At 40.0% G+C, this 26,377-nt stretch overlaps 1 protein-coding gene across 7 annotated transcripts in view; it reads right to left on the bottom strand.

Moving 5' to 3' along the window:
- Positions 1-1,030: 1,030 nt before the first annotated feature.
- dtna (dystrobrevin, alpha) overlaps positions 1,031-26,377 on the bottom strand; it is a 36,357-nt gene continuing 11,010 nt past the window's right edge. For 2 of the 7 annotated variants that reach the window (XM_049597401.1, XM_049597400.1), the window contains exons 6-23: positions 26,210-26,364; positions 26,008-26,113; positions 25,383-25,549; positions 25,052-25,176; positions 21,941-22,024; positions 21,639-21,707; positions 17,637-17,732; positions 14,755-14,836; positions 14,329-14,423; positions 10,105-10,218; positions 9,786-9,882; positions 7,039-7,062; positions 4,848-5,007; positions 4,670-4,759; positions 4,489-4,588; positions 4,056-4,170; positions 3,904-3,942; positions 1,031-2,203 (exon numbers count right to left, since the gene is read on the bottom strand). In XM_049597401.1, the coding sequence (XP_049453358.1) occupies positions 3,925-3,942; positions 4,056-4,170; positions 4,489-4,588; positions 4,670-4,759; positions 4,848-5,007; positions 7,039-7,062; positions 9,786-9,882; positions 10,105-10,218; positions 14,329-14,423; positions 14,755-14,836; positions 17,637-17,732; positions 21,639-21,707; positions 21,941-22,024; positions 25,052-25,176; positions 25,383-25,549; positions 26,008-26,113; positions 26,210-26,364 (1,697 nt within the window). In that variant the 3' untranslated portion in view covers positions 1,031-2,203; positions 3,904-3,924. The remainder of the gene's footprint in view (positions 2,204-3,903; positions 3,943-4,055; positions 4,171-4,488; positions 4,589-4,669; positions 4,760-4,847; positions 5,008-7,038; positions 7,063-9,785; positions 9,883-10,104; positions 10,219-14,328; positions 14,424-14,754; positions 14,837-17,636; positions 17,733-21,638; positions 21,708-21,940; positions 22,025-25,051; positions 25,177-25,382; positions 25,550-26,007; positions 26,114-26,209; positions 26,365-26,377) is intronic. The other 5 variants (XM_049597402.1, XM_049597403.1, XM_049597404.1 and 2 more) reach the window with 5 other exon arrangements.

The raw sequence follows: 26,377 nt of genomic DNA, 5'->3' as shown, positions 1-26,377 counted from the left end.
TTTCTTTATTTTCTACGTAAGTAAACTGAATATATTTGGGGTTTGGTCAAAACAAGGCATGTCAATTGAGCTCTTGTGAATTTGTGATGGCCATTTTTCACGATTAATGTCTTCATTCTGTATTTATTTATTCTATAAATTGACAGTTCAAACTAAAAATTGTTAAGTGACAACATTTATAAACCATAAATAGAAAAATAATAAAGAGAATTTGTCTAATCCTGTGTACCACAGAATTAGACTGACTGTAAATTCTTAAATTCCTGTGGGGAAAATGTGAATTTCAAGGGCCTTGGCTGCTGAGACAGCAACTTAAAGACTTATAGTAAAATAACTGCTTTCAATTTTATCATCAATATTAAATTTTATGCAAAGGGCAACACTGTTTTCCACAGAGAGAAATACAGTGCACAAAGTTTGCATATTTGATTAAATAAACCTGATGTTCAGAACTGCACAACTGCATTCCTCATGTTTTAACACCAGGGTGCAGTCATGCACTTACACAAAAGATAACTAGAAGAGGCTTGGTGTGAAATTGATCTCTGTTACAGCTGCTTTGTTAACTATGCTGATAAAGTGGAGGCAACATAGATGAGATAAATAAAAGACATGTTGTGGACAGACTGTGGTACTTATGCAAAGACCTGATGACAGATGCTTTAGATCCATGTGATAAATGCTGTTTTTGAGTGTTAAAACGATGGACTTGTGTCGATGTCTTTAAAAAGTGCGGCTAATAATGCTAATAAAGTGTAATATAAGTCAGTTCATATGCTGTTAATATTGCCTGAGCCTGAGAGGAAAATTCTCCTTCCTAATATTCACATGACTGTGAGATTCAGTGCTGGATGGCTGCTTTAATGTTACCTCAGATGGTGGGTCTATGTGATGAATTATAGACAATAGGTTGAGGGCAGCCAACAGTGCATTTATGACAGATAATAAATGTGCACTGCCAAACCAAGCCAATTGAAGTGTGCCGGTCTGGAATGGAAAAAGAAAGAGAAAAGGAGTTCATAGGCAAAAATTGTGATATTGTGTCAACACTTTATTATGCATCACCACCATGCAAAATCACTGCTATGAACTTGCTCAAAAATCAAACTAGATATATTTCACACATTTATGATTTTAGATTGGCTTGCCACTTTTCCACAAAGTGACTGAGTAAAGTTTTCACGCACACTCAGAAAATACATCAAGAGTGTGTATGTTTGGTGTGCAAATCACACAGAGACTTGTGTGTGCGAGCATTGACGCTAACAAATGAAACAATGGCGAATAATGAAAACCGTAATTCATAAACCATTGACAGTAAACACAAATTGTTCAATGCCCTTACCAGTGTAAACCTTTGACTTTGAGTGATTTGGAAGTCTCTGTGTTACATCTTTTTCACTGTATCTTAAAACACTTCCAGGACCAATCCATCTTATATCTAACTGACAGTTTATATGTAGACAGTGTACATATTCATCACCTCCCAGCATCAGATTTAATGAGTTTAACCTCATTTGTCCAGTGAAGACAGGTGTGTTTTGTTGTTAGCTACATGCTGCATTGACAGTTTGAATGAGCTCATTTGAGAGGTCATCCAATCAGCTAAGGCATGTGTGCATTATAATCACTAATGTATCAAATAAAATCTGATCAGCCTGCGCCGAAAAACAAGTCAAAAAAACAATACAAAAGCCACTTGACAGCAACAGTAAGAAATCAGTGGACTAGTGGATAAATCTGGAGTTATACACTTATAAAATATTGCAGATTTTACCATCTATAATTTCACCTCCAACCCAGGTTTGTATCTTAAATCAGAAGACAAACAAACACGTAAACCTGGTTCGCTGTTTGCAGAAAGAATTTGAAAGAATCAGGTTTGCCGCCCTGAACTAACAGTGTAGTTGTACATTTGCTTCACAACTCATATCAAAAGGCTAAAATAAGAAATAAATCCCCAAAGTTGTGTGGTTTTTATGGCACCTGTGGTGTAACAGACAGCTCACTAATTAATCTCTTTACATCAGCTCACAGTATTACCTTAAATATGTGGTTGGTTAAAAAATATATCTTTACATAAATGTATTCTATGGTTGGATTCGGCCACTTATTCAACTTAAATTCCTCATGTCTTCAGTGCTCTGTACCGTTGGCCCAGTGTCGTCTCATCCAGTGTATTGTTGCTTTTCATATTGCTCACCTGTAAAGGACACAGAATGTTACTGACAGAAACGCACCAAACATCTTATCCCAAATGTGCTACCTGAAGACGGGGAGACCAGGGACAGTCGTAACAAGGGATGGTTGTAAAACCCTGAATTTCTTCAATCAGAAACAAGTTAAGGCTCATTTATTTAGACGTTCTGTCTATACTCTGTGTTCATTTTGTCCATATTTGTGCACATTTTCTAAAAGCTAACGGATATGGACGAAACGCAGCAGTACCACCGGAGATAGTGGAGGCAGTGTAGTGTATTTTAAGCGAGATACGACCGTAGGAGATGATGAAGACATTTTTAAAATGGTGGAACAGAAGAAATCAGTTACATGGTGAAAAGAATTCTTCGTCCACATACTACAATGTATTTAATGGCCTCACAGACAACCGCCGTTTACTTTTGGCTCTGCCCTGCGGTGCCATCTACTGGCTGTATCTATGCCATCATAAAAGACGCATGAAGTTATGGATGTGTAAATAAAACGTATTTATTTTCATGCGTAAAGGGAGTATAAATGAGCTCTTAGAGTGATTACACTCACTCTGCACATGCTCAGCTAGATTGTCTTCTTGCTTACAAAAAATAAGCCACATTTGAAACTCCCAGACAAAGTTACACACAAAAGTGTTTTTTTTTAAAGGTAAAATTTAACTTTACTATCAGGCATATTTTTGGGATGCTGTCCTGAGAGAGAGAGAGAGAGAGAGAGAGAGAGAGAGAGAGAGAGAGAGAGAGAGAGAGAGAGTATTCTTAGAATCACTGTTTTTTAAAGCTAAAAACAGAAACGACAAACGTGTTAAATAAGCTGTCAGGCTAGTTGACATGAGGTGAAAACGTGGCTGGTCAACAGAGATGGTAGTAACGCCTTGTTAAAATCATCTCTGACCCAAGTACTTCCTCCCCGGCAATGGGAAAGAAATGTGTAACATGCAGCGTTGAGCATCTGCACGCAGCATCACCATGGACCACTGTGGGCACTAGATGTACGAGGGGTGCAGCCCGCTCTGCTAAACCTGTCGTGCATGAGATGACAGATTATTAAAGTAAGGGAGAGAAGAGGGAGACGTGGTGTGAGGACACACGTTGGCCCTTAGCTTGTAATAAATGATTTAATATAGTGGTTCCAAACTGGTGGGTCGCGGTCCAAAAGTTGATCACGGGTCCATTCTGAATGGACAAATTAGCTTATCTGGATCTTTATTTGAAATCCAGTGCATTTCTACCAAAGAGGTTTTATTTTGAAGTGCTGTTTCCTGCTTTAGAGTGACTGACTAACACATAGCTACTTGACAGAGACACCAAACTACACAAGTATGACGCTGGATTTTTTAAACAGTATGAACCTTGAATTAACGACTAAGGAGAAATCTGGAGCATGTGGCTGAATCAGTTGGGAACCACAGCTTTATTATTAAAAAAAAATATTACAATATATAAAATATAATTTTTCACGGTGGAAATTCAAGTTTGGGCCTAAAACTGCTGAATAATAGAAACCTGACCAAACACTTATCCAGGTTTCTGATCACTGTCTGTAAAATGGGCGAGTGCTTCCTCCAGTACAGCTTTTGTTTTCAGTTAGTCATTAAAAAAGACACTGTAATGATGAACTACATGTAAAAGTGAAAGTAAAAGTCTGACAGTAACACAAAGGATACATTTCATTTTTTCATATGCTTACCAGTCACCTGGACTAACACAGTCACTGCTGCAGCGTCACCTGTACCACACAACCAAAACACACGCAGCAGGTCAGAATAAATACTGACAAGGTGTAATTTAATCACTCAGAACAAATAATATGCCACCCTCTCCTAGAAGGCTAAAACTCACCATGCAGGTTTTGTCTGGTTCCTGCCTATGCTTCATTAGCTCCTCTAACTTGAGCTCGTCCTCCAGCTGCTGCTCCAGATCGTTCTCAAAGCTCTCCTCCGCAGCGCTGGCACTTCTGTGACAGATAACGAGCACTTTTAAGCTAAGACGTGAGATCAGAGGTGAACCTGAAAACTGGAAGTATTGTGACAGAAGACAGGGCTGCGGTCGAATGGTCTTTTTTACTTAGGAAGGTTCCTAACTGGGTGAAATGACCCAGAAGTATTGAAGGGGCAGCCGTGACAAGAGCTCGTCAAAGAGGAAGGTGCTTCAGTGCCTCCTTTTTATCTCCTTTAGCACAGAATACGCTGGACCACCCTTTATGAAATGAAAGATAATGTTCTCCAAAATGGTACAAAAGCAAGTTACATCCTGCAGTGTATGTGATGAGTACCTTGGTTTATACGTGAAGAAGGGATCTGAAGAGGTTGTGGCCAACAGGTCACCGCGTCCAAAGTCTGAATCTGCAGTGCTCTCAGTCTCACTTCCACCCTCTGTGGGATGACATATTTTAAATGAATCTTTGTACAAAAAACTCAGAAAGCAAAACACCAACTTTTTCCATTGCTTCCTACCTGAATTGAGTTCCTTAACAAGCGATGACATTGTGTTGGTGATGGAGTCAGCAGCAATGAGCAGGTCGTTTCTCAGATTTCTCCTTGGACCTACGACAAACACAGAAAAGTTTCACTTCCAACCAAACTTTACAAATCCGTAACCAGGTGCTTGCTTTTCTCTGTGCGACTGTGTTACCCTGAGCGAAGGCCTCCTGAACGTCCCCTCCCACACCCATTAGTGAATCCTGAGGTGTGTGCGTTGGGGTCGTGCCGGCGGAGTCCGAGAGGATCGGTGTGGGGATCGGCCGGCTGATGGTGTGGCTGGGGGAAGAGCGTGGAGAGCCGGGACCCTGAGTCTGCAACACACACACACGTACACACACACCGCTTTACATGCTTACAGAGATAGATGGATGTGCTTTATTGATCCTAAATTGGGAAATTCTTGTGTTACAGCAGCAGGTTATGTAGGCATTGCACGCTCAGGCTGGCACCAGGGTGTCTACAGGTATAACAACAGTTGGGTGAGTTTAAGTTTAATATGTTTACTGTAAAAAGAAAACAAAACTTCTATTTATTATTGCAATTCTTTGGTCTGTTCGTTGATCATAAGCAGTCATTGGGTCTGTCAGGCTGGAGAAATTTTTGCGACCAAAAATATTTAAGACCAATCGAATCTGACTTTTACTGCCTTATATTAAGAAATATTAAGATATTAATATTAAGAAAACTTAATTGAAGACATTTTAAGACCTTTTAAGGACCTGTAGACACCCTGTGGCACAATATCAGAATTTCACTACACTATTATTGTGGCCAAAGAAGTTCTCAATAAAAATTTTATTGCAAAATCTACAGACATTTTGAAAATAAAAAAAAATGCTATCAGTCAAATTCATCTTTAATTTTATTAATTGTGTGTTTTGTCTCTTTTTTTTTTTTTTGCAAATACAAGCGTAGGAAGGTGGAAAGACAGCGTGTAACCACAACTAAGAACAATAACAGCAAAATAAATTTGCTCGGGATCAGTAATTGTCTCCATAACTGAGGAGACATTCAGCAGCCAGGCATTCCTCGATTATCTGTTTGGGAGCAGCTGAGATTGTCACTACATTGAGAATAGGTGGTCCACCTTAACAGTCCACCTTAAGGGAGCCTGGTCAGTTTCCAATGTGAGGCTAACTTTGCTCGCTAACTTCAGAGCTAACTCCTGTCACTTTAATCAGCAGACAGCAAGCAAGACATGGGCACTTGGCTCTGGTCTTGAGGAGTCGTAGCATTTATTTACCGACTAATAGCCTGAACTAACATTTAATGTTAACGCAGCAGCCTTGGTGTCACGCAACACTGTCACATATACGCGCTTTCCCTGCTGCACACACAACCTGGCACTGAAACGAGGCACTGAAATTTGCATTTTGATTTATTTCTGAGGTACTGGTTGTATAGGAACAGGTGGCATACCGGCACCAGGTAACTGTGATGATGCGTTCAATAAAATCATGTGGCTACTGAAATGCTATTGTAGTTGGGAGAAGTCATCTCAAGATAAAGTTACATGTGGCAAAATTCCTGTAACAGTCCTGTAACGTTATCCCAACCACTCGCAGATGCCATGTCGCTAATCTCAGCTGCATCTCCCACCAGTAGAGACTGACCTCTGGTGGTGCATGTTGTGCACTACACTACAATACAGCATCTCCGTATCAGTTTAATGGAAAGAGGAGCATCTGTATTTGTTACGGTATTGAAAATCATACCTTCGGGATTTGTAAATACTCTGAAATACCGTAATATCTTAATACCGATATATATCCATAGAATTAACAAGTGCGTCTGTGTTGCCATTGTTAACAGATAAAACAATGCTGTAAAAGACTGTAAGAAGACTGTGACATTACCCGAGTCAAAAGGTTCCTATTAAAGCAAACTGTCCACCAATAACGCACCAAATAACTGTTTTCATTTCAGCTCTCAAATCACAGCAAAGAATCTCAAATCAAACTCCAAAAAACAGCCACAAACCATTCAGTTCAACATTTTTTTTTTTGGTCAACAGAGAATCTAATTTGTCCTTAAAGTACACCACAATAGCTTTGTAAGTAACAAACACTGCACACATGCTACAGATGGACAATAAATGGAGTCACGTCAGTACTGTTCAGAAAACTCAGCATGCTGTTAAAACAGATTTTCTCTCCGAGAGCTATTCCAATTATTCCCACAGACCAAACCACCAGTTGCCGTCGGGTGAAAAACTTTGTGTCTGAAATTTGGAGATTCATTGTGTTCACCAGACGACAACAAAGCATTCCCTCCAAACATGCAATCATTTTGAACCCAAGTGTAATTTCAGCCACTCTTTGCTTCACAGTTTTCACACTTACAGCTTGTTTCCGTTCCTCCTCCAACTGAAAAACAATATTTTATGGCTCATGAAACAACAGCCACATTACATCGGGTATTTCCAAAAGAAAATCCAATCCGTAATTCCTCCAGGACGTGACAAGCATGTGGCTTCCTCATGCAAGTTTAATGGATTAACATTGATCCTTTTAGCCTAATTAGATTGATATCCTCCCCACTTAAGCCAGTATAGTGAGCAGTAAATGGAGGCTTTGAGGAACTCCCGCCTTGTCGGCTGCAGAAGATATTCTCGCAGCAAAGGTTATCCTCTTTGGGGGGGGGGGCGTAGACATGTTGTCTTGTCAGGTGTGATGGAGCATAATCCCAAGCTCAGTATCCTGCTCTTAAATCATCTGTCTAGACTCTTGGATAACAAGGCCATGTGTGACATCATGTACAAATGAGAAAGGGCACTTAAAAAATTCAATTCAATTTTATTGATAAAGCCCAAAATCACAAATCACAGTTTGCCTCAGAGGGCTTTACAGCATACGACATCCCTCTGTCCTTGGATCCTCACAGTGGATAAAGGCTTTTTTGCCTTTCATTGATAGTATAGCTAAGGATAGACATGGGGCACATAATCTACCAGGTGAGTTAGAGGTCTAAACTGCTGAAATGTTTTAATCTTCATCAGTCACCTCATTACAGAAAAATATCATAACTGCTTGTCCGATCTTAACTTAAGTTTCAAAGATAGGAAATGTCCCATCTTCCTATTACAGATGTAATTCCTGTCCTATCTCAGACATCCTTTTTTATCTTAACTTCGAAACCTGAAATATAACTGTAAATTTGATTCATTAATCGGCACTCGTCCTCTCACGCCTGTATCTATATTTAGAATGTACCTGTAGGCTACTCGAGATGGACGAGCCATAATATCAACAGCTCCCACTTAGCATCGGCTAGCTAGCTTGCTATCATCGATAAAATGACTGCCTTGTGGTTGGATGCCTTCACCAACCAGTCAAGCTGCAGTCACACTTTACATCCATGTCTGTCCAGACTCATATGAAGCCATGATGGTCGACGATACTTCAAATATGGATGTTGCCGCAAAGAAGCTACAAATTCTTTTTTTTTTTTTTGCGCCCCGGCTGTATCTAGGCTAACGGCTAACATGCTAACTATTATTTTTATGTCACTAGTCACTTGAAACAAATTGAGGACGATAGGAGACAGGTTGAAATAAACCGAAATTTCCCTTTAAGATATTTTTTTGGGCATTTTTGCCTTTAATTGATACGAGAGCTAAGCATGAAAGGGGGAGAGAGAGAGGGAGTGACATGCAGCAAAGGGCCACAGGCTGGAGTCGAGCCTGGGCTGCTGCGGCAACAGTCTTGTACATGGGGCGCCTGCTCTATCCACTAAGTCACCGATGCCCCAGAAGCTACAAATTCTAAAACATGGATGCTTCACACACATTTTCAACTCTAACGGCTAGAAAATTGTTACTGCAGAACATGATGATGACACAATGAAGCTGACCTTTGACCTTCTGGTTATAAAATGTCATCACTTCATCATTTTATTCTTATGAAAGATTTATATGAATAATGGCTGACTTTTGCCAGAGGTCACAGTGACTTTTACCACCAAAATTTGATTTTGCAGTTCAATCTAATCAATCTAATCACCAGAAGTTGACATTGGTGAAATTTGAGGAAATTCCTCGAGGCCTTCTTGAGAGAGGCGCAACAGGTAGATGGGACAGAGGAGGAATGGCTGCTGCAGGCTGCGTAGCTCTGGAGTGGTGGTGTACCTGTGAATGCTGTGCGCCCAGTGCACAGAAGAATGTCTCTGTTGCAGAGGTCGTGAGCTTGATTCTGGCTCACAGGCCCCTGCTGCATGTCACCTCTCCCTTTCACGCTTAATACTCTGTCCTGTCCATTAAAGGCAAAAAACCACACAGTGTCTCTGACCATGGCTGTCACCGGCGTAAAAACATGGGTGTTCAGTTTAAGGTACGAGAAGTCGGAGGCATGAGACCTGTTGGTGGGGGAGAATTGTTCATCTCAATTATTTATTCACTATTTATCAACATATTTATCATTATAATCATTATATTTCATTTTGTGCCTCACTTTCATTGTCAGTTGGCAATTAATTTCTAATTAGGACAGGATCTATGCCATCCTAATTAGGATCCCTAACTTGGGAAATCCTGTTCTGTAATAGCCAAATAGACAGGAATTCAGACTCTAGAAGTTTCTGTAATAAGGCCTCATGTTAGTGACACACAACGGCAGATATTTCACCTATAGCTCAAAATCTTAACTAACATATGTAAATGTCCTTTGCCTCTAATATATGTGGTTGAAAAATGACAAAAGAGGCCTCAGCAGAGATTGACTGCTACAGATGTGCGCCCTCTAATGGCCATGTTGGGTAACTGCTCACATTTCTTTCCTCTGCAAAGTGCAGTGTTTGCTTTACATTAGCTGGAGTGATCACCCACAGCTGGGATACATTGTAAAACAAGGGAAATTAATCATCAGCCATATTGCTCATCACCTGCCTCAAAATAAGAAACACAAAACCCAAGCTACACTACACGTGCTCGTGTAAATAATCTGCAAAAGATTCTGCAACAATATTACCACAGCCTTTTTATTCCCAACAGGAAACAGTATGTGTTCGTTCAGTAATGATGAAGGCGTCTTATCTGTGTGTGCTGTATTTGAGTGCTGTGAAGTCACAGAGATGAAAGGCGCGTCTGTGGTACCTTGAGAAGCATCATTAGTTGCTCCAGCTGCACCATGAGTTCCCTGCGACTCTCCTGCAGAGTAGACATTCTTTGTTCAAGCTCATCTTTGCGTTGCCTAACAGAGGGAACAAGTTGTACAGTGTGATGATGCCATAATGTCACATCAACAGCAAAATGAGGAGAAAAAAACGTGTATGATGAGCATCTGTAGGCTCTAACATATGCTGTTCATTTGTCTAGGAGGAAAGGTAAGCAATTACGAAGTGTACGTTCAAGTGCAGCCTAAGCAAACGTGTCTGTTATAAACACGCCGCAGGATGAAAGTAGACAGAGTTACCTGAGAAGTCTTAGCTCAGCCAGAAGAGTGGGGTTCTGCTGACCCCTGTCAGGTGGCGGCTGGGAGGCCTCCTCGTGCTGAAGGCGCAGCCGCTGAATTTCCTGCAGGATTTCTCTGTAACAGGCATAAACAAATGAGACAGGTTAATATTTCAGGCATGGTTGGTCTGTATAACCCTGGATCAACACAAAGTACTGAGGAGGTGCATTTTGTTACAGTGCTACATGTTCTTGTATGGGCGAATTATAGGACAGTGGGCACACAAATGCAAAAGGCCCCAAGACACACAGACTTTGTGGTGGTTTTGTGTCTCTTTGTCTCCCTGAGGTCGTTTTGTGTCTTATTGAGGTAATTTTGTGTCTTTTGTGGTCTTTCTGCATCATTAGTTGTAGCTGCACCATGAGTTCTCTCGTCTCCTGCAGAGTAGACATTCTTTTTGGTCATCTTTGTGTCTCTGAGATAATTCAAGTTGTACAGTGTGATGATGCTTTTGGTCATTTCTCTGAAGTATTTTTGTGTGCATCTGTAGGCTCTAACATATGCTGTCTATTTTTGTCTAGTGTCTTTGTGAGGTCACTTTGAGTCTCTTTACGGTAATATTGTGTCTTTTGTTGGTCCTTTAGTGTGCCTTTTATGTAATTTTGTGTCTCATTAAGGTTATTTTGTGTCTTTTTTGTCTTTTTTTGTCATTTTGAGTCTCTTTACGGAAATATTGTGTCTTTTTTGGTCCTTTAGTGTCCCTTTTATGTAATTTTGTGTCTCATTAAGGTTATTTTGTGTCTTTTTCGGTAATTTTGTGTCTCTTTGAGGTCATTTTGTGTCTTTTTGGGTAATTTTGTGTCTCTTTGAGGTTATTTTGTGTCTTTTTGAGGTCATTTTGTGCCTTTTGAGTGTAATTTCATGTCTTTTTTTGTCATTTTATATCTCCTTAAGGTCATTTTGTGTCTCTTTGAGGTAATTTTGTCCTTTTTTTTGGTCATTTTGAGTCTCTTTATGGTAATATTGGGTCTTTTCTGGTCATTTGGTGTCTCTTTAATGTAATTTTGTGTCTTTTTTTGGTCATTTTATATCTCCTTATTTTGTGTCCTTTTTGATCTTTTTGTATTTCTTTAATGTAATTTTGTGTCTTTTTTCTTTGTCTTTTTATGTCTCTTTGTGGTTCTTTTGCCTGTTTTCATAGTTACTTTGTGTCTCTTTGCAGATCCTTCCTTTGCATCTATTTCTGGTCTTTCTGTGTCTCTCTATGGTCATTTTGAGTCTCCTGGTTGGCTCATATTAATTTGAGAGACATTCAGCAGGTGAAGGTCAAGGTGACCCCTGGGCCTGTGCCCAGTAGGTTCATTCACTAATCCATCAGTGGTCCTTGGAACGACCTTCCAAATGATCATACTGTGGACTCTGTCCAAATCGGACCGTGTTTGAATCTAAACTAGAACAATGGCATCATGTGTGTGTGGCACTGCAGATATACACAAATTCACATAAACAGAGAGAATTTAATTGGAAAAACCTGATTTGTTTCTTTATGACGCCTAACATAAAAAGCAAACAGCCTCTATGGCATGAACACGCTGGAGGCAATGTGGCCATACAGACGCACAATTCCTCTGGAGTTGCCCCAAAATAGAGCCATTCTGAATTCAGTATTGAATGAGGTATTATTCTTTTATATAAATATAATCTCCAACAAGTGCTCTATTTTATATAATATAACTAAAGCGGCGCTGAAAGGAGATAATTACTTTGTCAAAATCCTACTCACAGCTGGCGCTGGCAGGAAGACCATTACAAGAAACTTGAAACAGACCCACCAGACAGTCGACAGTGGTTAGATACAGTGCAGGAAAAATATGTGATGGAAAAAATTACCCCATCACTGTGACTATATAATTTCATTGACAATAATGTAAATTTTGTACAAAAGTTTGAATAAGAAAACAGTGCTGTAAACTGCATCACTAGCTGTGAACTGTGACTTCCTCTTTGCAGTTATCTGAGTTATTATAGTTATGTATTTTTCATTAGTTTTTCAATTTTGTTTTCAATTGAATTTAGTTTTAACAGGAAAACAGGGACTCCAAAATAATATGGAAAACAAGGAAGGAAATATTAGGGCTTTCAAAATGTTTTGAAGCCCTGATGAAGACCTGCAATGGTCGAAAAATGTCAGCTCTTTTAATGATTTAGCCACTACAATAAAGGCTGTTTCAATATTTCCTTTCTTTCTTTACATTTTCTATATTTTTTGGATTGCCTTGCTGTCAATCCTGTTGCTTCCCATTCACGAGTACCCGACACAAGGTTTTGATATACGTTTGTCATCCCTCTCTTTTTCTGAATTTAGTTTCATTTGGTTTCCACAGTTGGTTTGCTTGTTTCAGTTTAGATTTATTGATTTAAAATGTCTCTTTTTGTTAAGTTTTTATTTGTTTCAGTACTAGTTTTAGTTTTTTTTATTATTATTATAACACGGGGATGTTTGTCAGGGGCAACATGGGTTTTACAATATCAACACGAGAGTTTGTCAAGGCAATTGACTCACTTGTAGACATCCAGGTCTCAATAAACATATGCACCAATCTCTCCTGATATTTGTTGTGTTGACAAATGTGACAAAATTAAGTAAGACTAAAACATAAGATATAAACTAAAACTTGAGATTTCCTCTAGGTTTTTATTTTAATTAGTTTTGTGTTTGTTTTCTTTCTTTTTTTTTTAAATCTAATTTTCATTTTTATTTCAGTTAACTATTTCTTTCACACACAGTTTTTGATTTTATTCAGTTTAGTAAACTATAACACCTTGGTATGTGTGAAGGCAGTAAAAACTGAAGTTAGGAAAAAAATAAACCTGCAATAACTGATTTGTTTTTGCCACTTGGGGGCAGTGGAAACAAGTTGTGAACATTTTATCACCTCAGCTATTAACACAGTCAACAGATACGGAGCAACATCAATCCGTGTCCATCTGATGAATTTAAGTCCCATATTCACTCTCTTTCAGCTGGTTTCGTTGCTACTAACTCCTGAGGGAAATATTTTGCGCTTTAACTTCTACATACTCCACTATGTTCACCAGCTAGTTTCTAACTTTGCAATTTGCTTAGAAAAAACATTACAAGAGCAGAGAGAGTGACCCAAAACAGCAAAGATACTGGGCCAAAAACTAAACCAATGAGGTGAAATACGCTTTGGATTTTTTCCACAACAGATACTTTGCTTAAAGCACAGTGCTACTAACAACATTAAACATGTCTCCGTTCTATTCGAGCCATGACAGTGTGACAGTGAGCCTATAAAGCTCTGCAGAGCTGAAGGTAACTGCACAGTCAGGTGATAACTCTCTGCGGGCTCCTCACCACATGAGACCGCCCGCCGTCATATACATGTGGTCACGTGATCTGCTGTTGATATAAAAATATTAAATTATAGCTGCATTAAAACCTTCATATTGTTCACTGTTGCCTGTAATTGAACTTTTGTCTCCACTTTGGTTTCATTATTCACGATTATTTATAGATGTAATTTTAATGTTTAATTTGCTGTTACTCTCAGTGATAAGTCTTTACTCCTTTTCTATTTTACTTATTTTTTAACTTAGTTTTTGTTCCAGTTTTAGCAACTTATAAAATTGTATTCGCAATTTTGCCCACTTTTTTTATTTTTTCAGCTGTAACTATATGATTTGCAGATAATTTTCCACAAATAGAAATAAATTAGGAAATTAAATAATATAATAAATACTTAAAACACATCAGCTTTAAGTATAGTAATGGTTTGAGTAGACTAGATGTTCAAATTAGGAAAAAAGGATGAATAATAATACAAAGAAAGCAAAGGAGGGGAGAGAAAAAAGGGTTGGAGGGTCAGGAATGGGAGTTGTGTGTGGATGTGTGTCGTGGCGTGAAGACAGTGTTACAGGCCTTGACCTGCTTCACATAATCTGATATTCATTGGCCTGTAATTTATAAAGTACACATACAGTTACTTATCTCCTTAAAAATGTTAATGTTTCATTAGGTTCCAATCCTGAACGTTTCTAATAATAACAATGGTAGTTTTCATGCTGCATGAATGTGCTCTGAGGTCTGTTTATTTTGTCAGACCAGGAACTTGTTTATTCTCAAGGTGAATTTCTTGTTGTGGAGTCGAAAAAAAACCAAAAAGAAGAGACAAGACAAACAGAAGAGAGCTGAACAGCATCACCAAAGCAGTCATCCCTAACCTGTTTTTGCTCTCGAGCTCGGCAATGAGCTGCCTCTGCTGTTTGTTGGCATCCAGAGAGCAGGGGAGGTCTGTGGGGATCCTCTGCTGTTGAGCCTGTCGGAGAAACCAAGCAAGAGACATCACGTGAGCCGGCTCTACCTCTGGATGATGTCATCCATTACCTTATCTAATATCTCACAGGGAGGAGAATAAAACAGTCAAGTCACCAGCCATCCATCAAGAGCATAAACAGGCATACAGGTCTAGTTAGAAACAAGCACCACTTGTAAATCCCTTCATCATCGTAACAATAAAAGCACTGAAACTCTCACAGGTAGAGTCGCAGCGTGTGTTAAACCTTCTTCTCATCAACAACAGGCTTTTGGCAGTAGATGCTGATGAAAAATTGTGAGCAGTAAATGTCTTATACATATATATATCTCACCGCAGCATCAGCAGCCAGTCTAGCAGCATAGCGGGCGATGAGACTGTGCTCTTCATCTTGATGGTTACTGCTCTCCAGCAAACTGGTGGAGAGGAATATGGAGTCACAACACAGTTACTACACAGCTACGCAGACATAAAACCATGCAGGAAGACAAAGCAAAAACCGAAGAAACTCCAAGCAGTCAGATTAGTTGTTTGGCAGGAAAGCTTGATAAGTTTCACAGCAGAGCCAACAGTGTAACCATGATAAGCTATTTATGTAAAACCACAAAAGCAGGAATGAAGTTGGGTTATTACATAAAAGTGAAGTAATCATTCGCTTTGTATTTAAAGCACAGAGAGGTTACTTATTACAGTCTGATCACTGATGAAGTCAAAATATGGTTAGGTATTTCCAAGCACACGTACAGTAAAAGCACTCAAATGCACGCACGCACTACAACAGGCGAGAGCTGCTAATATAATACAGATAGATAACATTGCAAGGAGCATTAAAACACACACACACACACACACACACACACACACACACACAAGCATATTAGTGCTCACACACACACAGCAAATACAGGCGTCCCTATTTTCATGTTGCTTGTAAGTGAGGAAACAAGCAGTCATGATTTAAAGAGGAGAGAATGTCACATTCCCAGTGTTAAAATAAAAACCAGTCAGCTCACACACCAGTCCTGCTTATGTAGAGATTACATTCTTGGACGGCGGTCAAATCTGAGGCAAACAGCAGCTAAAGTATTTAAAGCATTTGGTACCAATTAACTAACTAACCTGCTGTAGAGATTTGGAGTTATACAACTTTAATGGGACAAATATGAGACTATTTTACCCCTTTTTTTCTACTGTAAATATTTTTAGGATTGATGAGTGATTAACTTAAAGGGACAGTTTACCCCAAAATCAAAAATACATATTTTTCCTCTTACCTGTAGTGATATTTACCAGTCTATGTAGTTTTGGTGTGAGTTGCAGAGTGTTGGAGATATCGGCCGAAGACATGTCTGCCTTCTCTCTAATATAGAGGAACTAGATGGCACTCGGCTTGTGGTGCTCAGAGCGCCAAAAAATACATGTAAACAGTGTTGGGAGTAAGGCGTAATAGTAATATATTACTTTTTTAATAGTAACAAACTAATATAACATGTTACCAAAAGGATTTCAGATAATATTATTACATTTACAATGTCACAAAGTGCATCACCACCCAAAATAAACTGTTTAGTGTTTTCATTGTTTTAAACGCTCCACTTCCTTCAGTGCACCACCAAAGAAACACATCCACTGAAGGGTGCCAGTGGTCATGTACAGTTTGTTTCCAGTTCTGCTTTTGCATCATAAGGCTGCCTGAAAGCAGCGGGGATAAGAAGCTGGCTGGTGATTGACATATGTAAGTGATGTTACTATATGTTGAATGTGTTTCTATTCACATCCCCTACAACTACAGAGCAACACTGACACGCAGTCCCGTTCTTATAAATAACTCTCTCTGGTGCTGCTGTAGCTGACCGGCACACCAGGAACCTGCAAGTGGGTCCTCCAGCTCCGGTGTATTCATTTGCGCTAGTCATCGTGACTTGATCGCACACCATTTTTTTTGTTTTTGTTGTGCTAACCTCAATATTTGTTTATTGTGTTTCATATCACAGGCCCATAAATATTTATCCATATCTCATGAATATCAGACTATGATCCTCTGCCTGACCCTCCCTGTGTCCCAGGCTGTTCATTTATTTTAAATGGTATAGGCTATTTAATTGTTCCATATCATCAAACTATTTTCAATATAAGGTAACCACTGTTTGTGAATGCATGAATGGGTCAGACCTGCAGCACTGGATTTAAAATGAACTGTAATAATGTGGAGCTTCTGTGCTTTGATTACCTGCTGTGAAACAACATGAACCTCATCCATTTAAAATGCCTGTTCGTTCCTCTGAGGTCATTTTGGTGAAAGTAACACAAAAGTAGTGTAATAAGGAACTTATTACTCTACACAGAGAGCTATATTGTAAAGCAACTTTCAAATGAAGGTAACTAGTAATACATTACATTTTGAGAGTGACTTGCCCAACATTGCATTTGAAAAACTCAACGGCAAAGTCTCTCATGTACGAGCTATTATCTTCAGAACTACACCTCTACGCATCTAGTGCTAGCTCACCTAGCATCGCTGAGCTAATAATGCTACAGCTCAGCCCAGGAGGACGCCATTAACGTTTACGTCTTGCATTGTCTGAAGCACGAGTCACTCATCCATGAGTAGATGCACGCTTCCTTCTGCGCAGTGACACAGGTGCAGTTTGGAAGAAAGAAAATAGTTCCTACATGAAACTGCTCACAACAAGGTCTGTGGAATATCTTGAGTAACCAGGTCACGATTTCTGGAAAGAGACACTGATGCCGTCGAGTGCGATCTAGTTCCATTATATTTGAGAGAAGGCAGACATCTCTACAGGTGATATTCTCCAACACTCGACAACTTAGCAAAACAACCTAGATAGATAAACAGCACTACAGGTAAGAGTAAAAATACATACTGTGCCTTTATTATTATGTAGTCATGTGTATACTTAGAAGATCTTTTAAGGACTGTTATATTTCACCTCAGAATCAAATCTAATACATACCGATCTTTTGGTAGAAATAAACTAGGATACAGTTCAGCTGAATAACAATGTGTTGACAGAAGTGTCAGAGGTCGAGTTGACTAGTTTGTAAAGCTGACAGCATGCAGCGTTAGGGCTGAAACACATTCAGAGTAAGGTGAGTTCAGGGGAAGGATTGCGAGGGGAGGGGGGAGGGGAGCACTTCAGCAGAGCACATGGTTTCCACTGGTGTTTGGCAAACACAGCGGCACACCAAACTAACCATGTTTTGGGGTTGTTTTGGAGTAGGCTCACATAGAGGCCAATCAGAGCATGTTCGTCTGCAAGTCTATCAGCAACATCGAGGTTGTAGTTCAACCTGGAACAGTGCAGGGTTTCACAAAACATAAAACACGACATTACACAGGTGACAATAGAGGGACAGGGGACGAGAGGGGAGAGGCAGCGGAGAGGGAGAAAAGGAGAAAGTGCAACAAAGGGGAAGAGGAGGAGAGCGGCTGAAAAGCAGCCTTTCATGGGTGACTAGAGAGAAACAAGGCCATATTATGTTTGGGAGAGACTCCAGTGATGAAGGCTCGAAACACGAATAAAGACATGCCAAGCATTAAAAAAAAGACTCTTCAGGCTGCGTGTTTACATTCTGCAAGCATCAATCACTCAGTGCTCTATTATTAAAACTAGTGACAGTCATTATTTATAAGTCAAACAATCTGCCAGCCAAAATATGTCAAGCATGCACAGTCTTTATAATGTAGCTGCTGTATTTATAGAGGCTTTCCACCTGCATCGCAAACTCCTATAGCAACCAGTCCTGCTGCCATTATGGAGGTTCACGACTTTATTTATTTATTTATGTGCATCTTAAATGTTAGCTATAATGCCTTTGAATTGTAGCCAGATAACTTAAAATATTAGCAATCAAAAAAATTAGCATTTGGATATCAATTCATGAAGAAAGCTTTTTCTGGCATGCCTCCATGGTGAACAGAGAATTAAAAATAGGAGAAGCTTCCGGATGAATTGAAGTAAAAGGTAGTTGCATTTAAAGGTTTAGTGCATGGGATTTAGCAGCATTCAGCGGTGAAGTTGCTGATTGCAAGCAACTGAAACTTGTCCTGTGTAGCTAGCGCATGGGTCGGCAACCTTTGAGCCACTGTTGGCCCAAAAAAGAAAAACAAAAAACCTTATGCATTCATTTATATGATTTACTCCAAGGTGGCTACTCTGCAGTGGGCTATTTATGACCATTTGGTACTTTAACTGTGCAGCATCGGTGGTGAAAGCAAATGAATCTGTCTACACTCTATTAAATCCTCTATTTTTCTTCAGGTCTTTTCCTTTTTTGGATTTGGAATCCACAGCTAGCCTCGATAGAAAGACTCCAGGCAGCCACTGCTACTGAAGTTCAGCAAAATTTAGAGGGAAAGGCACCAGGTCGTAGATGTACGACCTGGTGATGAAACGTTAAAACGTTTTTTAAGTCGATGCATAGGCTACACATTTTTACAGTTGTAGAATGCAATAAGAGCTGCAGGTTGCCTTCTTCTGACCTAGCGCTGGCTGAAGCAAAAAATGCAAATGGACCTATTTAGCGTGACTGGGTTGTCCGTTCTGGGCTACTGTAACAAACAAACAAAAACATACGATTCTTTGTTTCAGGTGATTATAAACTAAAAAAAAACATACTTGTTATATTATAGTCCATTTCCACCAATATATCCCCCTAAATCCTGCACACTGGACCTTTAACAACAGCAAAACTATGTCAAAATATCCATTTACAAACTCACACAACTCCTGCAGTATAAGCCTTATTCATCCAGTTGTAAGCTCAGTACCTTCCAAACATTATTTTTTGCTAAAACCTCCACTATTTTCTTTCATTAATATTTTGTTGAACTTTATTTTCCTAGCATAAACGTGTCACCGAATGTAACCAAATCAAATATATGTACATACACAAGAGAGGAAAAAACACAATAACTAAATAAGATAATAATTAAAAAAAAATACATAAGTAATTCTTAAAAAAAAATCTATATTCCTACATAAATATGCACCACAATCAACTGTGATCTCGCAGACACACAAAAAGTGTGCAAAAGAGCGCCCTGTAGGGTGGGATTCACCTCAAGATACGAACACACACACAACGTACTCCAAGCAGCTTCTCCACTTCGCCACATATATTTCTCTGTCCTGTCTTTAGAACTGTAAGAGATTTGTTCATATGATGCAACTTCTGCTAACTCTGTGAACCATTCCTTAAATAAGGGCTCACCTGGTTTCCTCCAGTTTCTCATTATAATTTGCTTTCCCACTGTTATACAGGTCTGAATAAAACCCTGGCTCCACAGTGAGATGTCATTTGTGGGTCACTGAGAACATACAGCCTGGGGCAGAACTCGAAGTTAGTCTGGGTAATGTTTTTTATACGTTCATGAACCTTTATCCAATATAGTAATAGTTCTGAATCATGGGAGACTCCCAGAGTGGATGAAGAAGCGTCCCTTCAGAACTGCAGAACTCCCAACAGTCAGCGTTGCTCCAGAGCTCCCAAAACACGCAGGTTAATTGGTGACTCTAAATTGTCCGTAGGTGTGAATGTGAGTGTGAATGGTTGTCTGTCTCTATGTGTCAGCCCTGTGATAGTCTGGTGACCTGTCCAGGGTGTACCCTGCCTCTCAGCCACTGTCAGCTGGGATAGGCTCCAGCCCCTTGCAACCCCTAACAGGAGAAGCGGTTAGAGAAAATAATTTTGATGTGTCTTAACACCTTTCAAAACCCCACAATTTAAAACATGCCTGAGAGAGCACATTGAGCGGAGTTCAAACACACGTGCTCACCCTGGTGCGCTACTTGTATGTGTAAGTGTTTTAAATAGTAGGTTTTAGCAAAATATGATAGTGTTTGGGAAGTACTGAGCATACGACTGTATGAATGAGACTTGGATCATACTGCATGAGCTGCATAAGAGTTTGCAAATGGATGTTTTGATATAGTTTCGCCGTTCTTAAACACAGACCCTCTAAGACTTCAACTCATCAAGAATTTTCTACATTTTTGGATTCTTCGTTCGCTGTAGAAGCACGCGAGAAAAACAAAAAAAAAAATTCAGCATAACACAGGGTGAGTCACTGACCAAAAAAAGATCAATTTGTGGGTGAAATATTCCTTAAAGCTCCTTTAGCAAAGCAGCTAAATAAACAGAAAAAAATTCTACCAGCTAGTACATACGGACCTCATCATGATGGCTACAAGCCAGAGCAACTATGAGCAAGCCAATTTAAACATTACGCAGTCATTTAATATATTTTAAATATAAAATATTGGTCAGTGCAGCTTTAAAGTAATGTAAAGCTTGCATTGCATACTGCTGGCATGAAGCATTCGCCTGTTAGGAAGCTTATTGTGCTGCATTTTGGGAAGTGCAGGGTCTAAGCTTTTGGAGCCTGACCAAGATTACACCATTTTGGCATCAATCTGTCTTTAGAACCACTCCTTTAAAAGTTGTCTCTCTCAGTCTTCCAGCTGTTTAAAGTCAAAACCCTCGTCATAAAGTTTAAATATAATCAGGTATCCACAGTCATTGTTGTGCAAAAGCCGGCCAGTAAACCACCAGAGGGCACCTCACCTGTAAGTATTATCTGGTGTCCGTACAAACAGTAACCGCAATGTGTCAGATGCATTGACATGCACATCAAGCATGACCTGAAGAACGCTCACATCTGTATTTTGTGTATGAAAGGGAGTGGTGTTCCCTACAGAAACACTTTCTTCATCAAGTGCAGGTGCAGAGGAGCTCAGAGGCCTTTCACTAGTAAAAACACAACCAGCATTTCTTTTATCTTCCGATACACAACAACACCAACAGCAACTGAAAGCAACAAGTTAATTCCAACCATACGCTATAATCAATGAGCCTGGGAATTTAAACTGTCTTAGCTCCAACATAGAGAAGATTGAGGGTTACAATCAAAGCAAATTATATCTGAAACTGGCAGTTAGTATTTCCCATTTCTGTGTGAATGAAAAGATTGTAACAGACACTCCAAACTAATTGCAGGTGATCTTTATGATGCATGCTTCTTCCAGCGTCTTTGAAATAGCCCCTGGAGTGCAACAATATCAACCCCTCTATGAGAACACTAGTTCCTTAGGAGGATAAGCACTCTAGTTTATGCCCTATGATTATTATCTGTATTAGTTCACGCATGCATCTGAGCTACAAAGACATTCCCATATGCACACCTGTGTCACTTACCCTCTCCCTTTCAACAGATGTGGAGCAGCCTCAGTCAGGGGCTTTCTTTGCTCAACATCATTATTCTTGCTGTAAGGCAAGCCATTTACATTCAGCACAGGAAACCACAAGGAAGAAAGAGGAAGACACAAATGCTCACACACGAACACACACACACACACACACACTTTGGAAAATAAAGGCGAGAAAATAAAGACAGTGTGGGTCACGGAGTCTACAGGGGATGGGGCCTTTAGGGAGTGTGGCAAACTGAAAAGATCTGCAGTAAAATCCAGGGCATCCATTGTTAGGGCTGTACTCACTTTTTGGTGGAGTAAGGGTTCCCTGATGTAGGCATGGAGTGGGAGAGTGAGTAGTCATTGGCGATGTTCACTGGTCTCGGCGGCCTAAACATGAAACAAATGTTTAGTGATAAACAAGGGAGAATCGTTGCGCCCAACTCTTGTAATGTTCGGGAAAACCCTGATGTTTATTCTGGCATCATGTACTCGCAAACACGCATGTAAACACAACAGGCAATACTGAGGGTGGCAAAATGATCAAACTGATGTCCATAAATCATACGACAACTCAATAACGTAATTATTGTGACAGGCCTAGATGTGGCAACAAAGTCCGACATGATTAGTTATAGGATTTGTGAAATATTGAATACATGCAATGAATGATGTAAAGAATCTGTGAATCCACAAACACAGCAAGTGTTTAAAAGGGAATGGACAACAGTGACTGTCAGTAGGCTAGGGTGGGTGGGACTTGACACTGCTATATAGAATTAGCACAAAGGATTTAAATCTACGGTCACAAAAATGCACAAAGACACATTTTGGGATGTGTAAAGTAATCAAAGCAAACTCACCACGTGTCTCTGAGGAAAGTATCGAACAAGGAAAGGAATGGAGATCATTTATTACAATCAGCCCAGGAGTGCAAAGATTACACTAAATATTGAATTCCAGTCAAATTTAAGGGATCCTCAATCAAAAAACGTTCATGTGTTTATGTGAGAAAAAAAAACTGCATCTACTGATTTGTATCATTATCAGATTTTTTAATTCTCAAATACTAATATTGGTGTTGGCTTCAAAACTCCCCTCAGGCTCCAAAGCAGACATTTAATTCTACAAAACTGGCAGCACAAATATGAATCCTTTTGGCTGCTTAAAGAGACAGTTCACTCCAAGATTTTGAAACACTCTTGCAATATCTACTTGGAGAAAATAGTGTCAGTGCCATAGACGCAGCAAGATATGTCAGTGCATGTCACAGCCTAAGAGACAACCAACATATAGTTAATTTCATCACAGATCACACTCTGCCTTTTTATTTACTCCTTCATTTAATGAGGGTTTTTTCTTTGAAATGTATGTCTATGATTTTGTATTAAAGCAACTCTTACCTTTCTTGCATTTCTTACAGCACTTAGAAAAAATTTGAACATCCACAATTCCTGCCTCCCTCCAAAGTCCCATCCCCCTCCTCCATTACGTGCTCATTACGTCTATGATAGACGTGGGCGTTGGCAAGGTAATGTTAGATACACGGAAGAGGAGAACGAGTGTAACACAGAGTTTTAAAACTCAACCGAGTCAGTGATGACTGATGAGTTTTAAAATAAGGTTACAGTGCTAGCGTTAGATAGTATCATCAACGTAACTAGTAAGTGGAAACGCACAAGGAAGATAACGTTAATGTTTCAGAGGCTACGCTACAGGAGGCTAACGTTAGCCATTAGCAACTGGATGCTGTGTTGTCACATATAACGTTATATGTTATATTAGAAACAAACTAAACATAACGTTACCTGTCCTGCACAGTCAAACACAACCCCGGAGTTTAAAACTCAACCGGAGTCAGTGATGACTGATGAGTTTTGGAACAGGTTACAGTGCTAGCGTTAGATAGTAGCGCTAACGTTACTAATAAGTGGAAACCCACAAGGAGGATAATGTTAATGTTTCAGAGGCTACGTTACAGTAGGCTAACATTAGCCTTTAGCAACTGGATGCTGTGTTGTCACATATAACGTTATATGTTATATGCCATAATAGAAGCAAACTAAACATAACGTTACCTGTCCTGCACAGTCAAACGCAACCCCAGAGTTTTGAAACTTATCCGTGGTCAGTGATGACTGATGAGTTTTTTTTAATGTTACGTGAGTACCTACGTCAGTCGGAGGTCTCCAGGTGGGGGAGACATACAGGACGCTCGGTCAATCATTGCATTTGGTCCAAATGCAATGATTGGTCAGAGTTTTCTTAGAACCATATGAGAATGGTATAATTATGAGTTTTATCTCTGGTGGAATTCACTTACATTTTAGTGTGCCATCAGCTTATTAATAGCATTTTAACCTAAACAAAGAAAAGTGTAAAATTTCCAGAAAGGTAAGTGTCGCTTTAATACACTGTTTGTGAATTTTCCATGTCTTAAATTGTCATTGTGCTTTGGCAACACTTAGGAACTGTCATGCCAATGAAGCTCACTGAATTGAATTTAAATCGACCAACAAAATCAAAAATACATTATTATTTCTCTTATATGTAGCCTATTAATCAATCTAGACTGTTTTTGTGTGAGTTGCTGAGCGTTGGAGATATCGGCTGTAGAGATGTCTGCCTTCACTCAACAACATTAATGGCGTCCTCCTTGGCTGAGCTGTAACGTTAGCTTTACATCTTGCTCTGTCACGAGCAAGAGCCTCTCATCTGTGAGTAGATGCACTCTTCCTTCTGCGTGGTGATACAGTTGGGAGGTGTAGTTTGGAAGAAAGAAAATAGTTCCTACATGAAACTGCTCTTAACAAGGTCTGCGCATTATTTTGAGACAAAGCTGTTGAGTTTTTCAAATTTATGGGTTTTTTTTTTGGGTGGCATTTACTTCTGTTATATTAGAGAGAGGGCAAACATCTCTACAGCCGATATCTCAAGGACTCAAAGACTGATAAATAGCACTACATGTAAGAGGAAAAATATGTATTTTTAATTTTGGGGTGAACTGTCCCTTTAAGGGATATAACATACTATGAATAAAAAGAGAGGAACTTGAATAATAAACACAGATAAACATGGTAGGGACTGATGTTTGCACCAGATATAGCATTATTGTATCTTTCTATACCTGCCCTTTATAAGCAGCATTACAGTCTGTGCTTGTGTAGGCTGTTGTTTCATTATTTATACCACAACACGAAGCATCAGTCAAGTCAAGGAAAAGGTAGCAGCAGTGTTGCAGATCACAATCATTCCCAGGGCTATAATTAAGCCCCATTGATCAGTTGACCCAAGAGATTGACTGGAATCACTTCAGACTTCGAGGCAGCTACAAGATAATTATCAGCTGAGGGATGAAATCAAACCTTTTAAAATCTGCGATAGAAGCCAGAGAGAAAAGAAAGCAGATGCACTTACACAATGTGAGCTAGGTTGAGAGGTTTGTCTGGCATTTCAGGAAACATGGGGTGAAGAGGCTCTCTGCTGGATGCGCAGCTCAGTGACTTACTGAGGGCATGGGATAACTTCTTTGCGGGGGATTTCTAGGGGTAAACAAGAGCAAATTCAGAGGACACTAATTTCCTTTCTAAACACATGGCATCGCTGCGGCAATGCTGTCACCTGCATCAAACATTCAGCATCCTTACATCGTCGTGAAGCAGAACGAAAAACAGCCACAGTGACTGGTCCAGTGCGGACACACCTCCCTTAGCCCGCCCCTCTCCTCCTCCCCTTCTCCTTCCCTTACCCATGACGTATACTCCTTCATTTGGTGCTGGTTGCTATGGGAACCGCTGGCATGCCCCCTCCAGAAGCAGTCCTGACAGAGCTGGTAATTATGACATTGCTGGCAGCGGTAGCGGAAGCCCATCATACTCTCAGTATGGCAGTAGGAGCACTCGACCGGGTGAAAGACTGCAGGGAGGGGAGGAGGGGTCAGACACACAGATGGACAAACACATGCGCACAAACAGATGTGATTGTAAACCCAGATATCTGGCACAATGCAAAGAGCAGAGGATTCATTTCCATTAATTTAAGCACAGATGTGCTGTTGATTCTGTTTTAATGCTCATTTCATTTTGACCAAATACGCAGAAATCAGTCTGACACCACCTTTATCTGTGCACGCATGTGACTGTTTCCCCTGCTTTACATGGAGGAGGCTTGTGACGATGAGTGCATCACAAATACGGATAAACACACACACTCATGCACAGGGTGTAAGGTCCCTATGGGTCATTTTCACTGGAGGTGTGTGTCTGCTCTACTGTGCGTGTGCGGTGACTCAAGATTATGATGCAAAGCTGAACTTTACATCCTCCCAGCCCGCTAGCTTTCCATAGTTATAAATATTCTGCATGGTGTCTTACCGTTCTCCACGTTGGCGAGCCGATGCATGAGAGGTAACCACACCAGACACTGAGGGGGCGGGTCTGACATCAACGTATCGAGGAATGTATTGAGGGAGACCTTTTTCTGTTGACGTGGGGCGCAGAGGAAAGTGAGATGATTCAACAGGAACGCCAATGCTAAAACAATCACAGGAACACTCTGTGGTTAATGAACCCTCACCTGCTGTGTAAAGCACGTTCTTGCAGCTTGTTCAGTGTAACCAAAAGAAGGTCCCTCAAAAACCGCCATGGGTAATTTAAGAACCTCCCTCAGAAACTGGTCAAACTGCGAGTGCACCATTATGCCAGCAGAATCTGATATCTGTGAAAAAATATCTGGAAACAATGT

Source organism: Epinephelus fuscoguttatus, linkage group LG15 (genome assembly GCF_011397635.1).
Source record: "Epinephelus fuscoguttatus linkage group LG15, E.fuscoguttatus.final_Chr_v1".
NCBI classification, from domain to species: domain Eukaryota; kingdom Metazoa; phylum Chordata; class Actinopteri; order Perciformes; family Serranidae; genus Epinephelus; species Epinephelus fuscoguttatus.
This window is presented reverse-complemented; position numbering and strand designations above follow the sequence as displayed.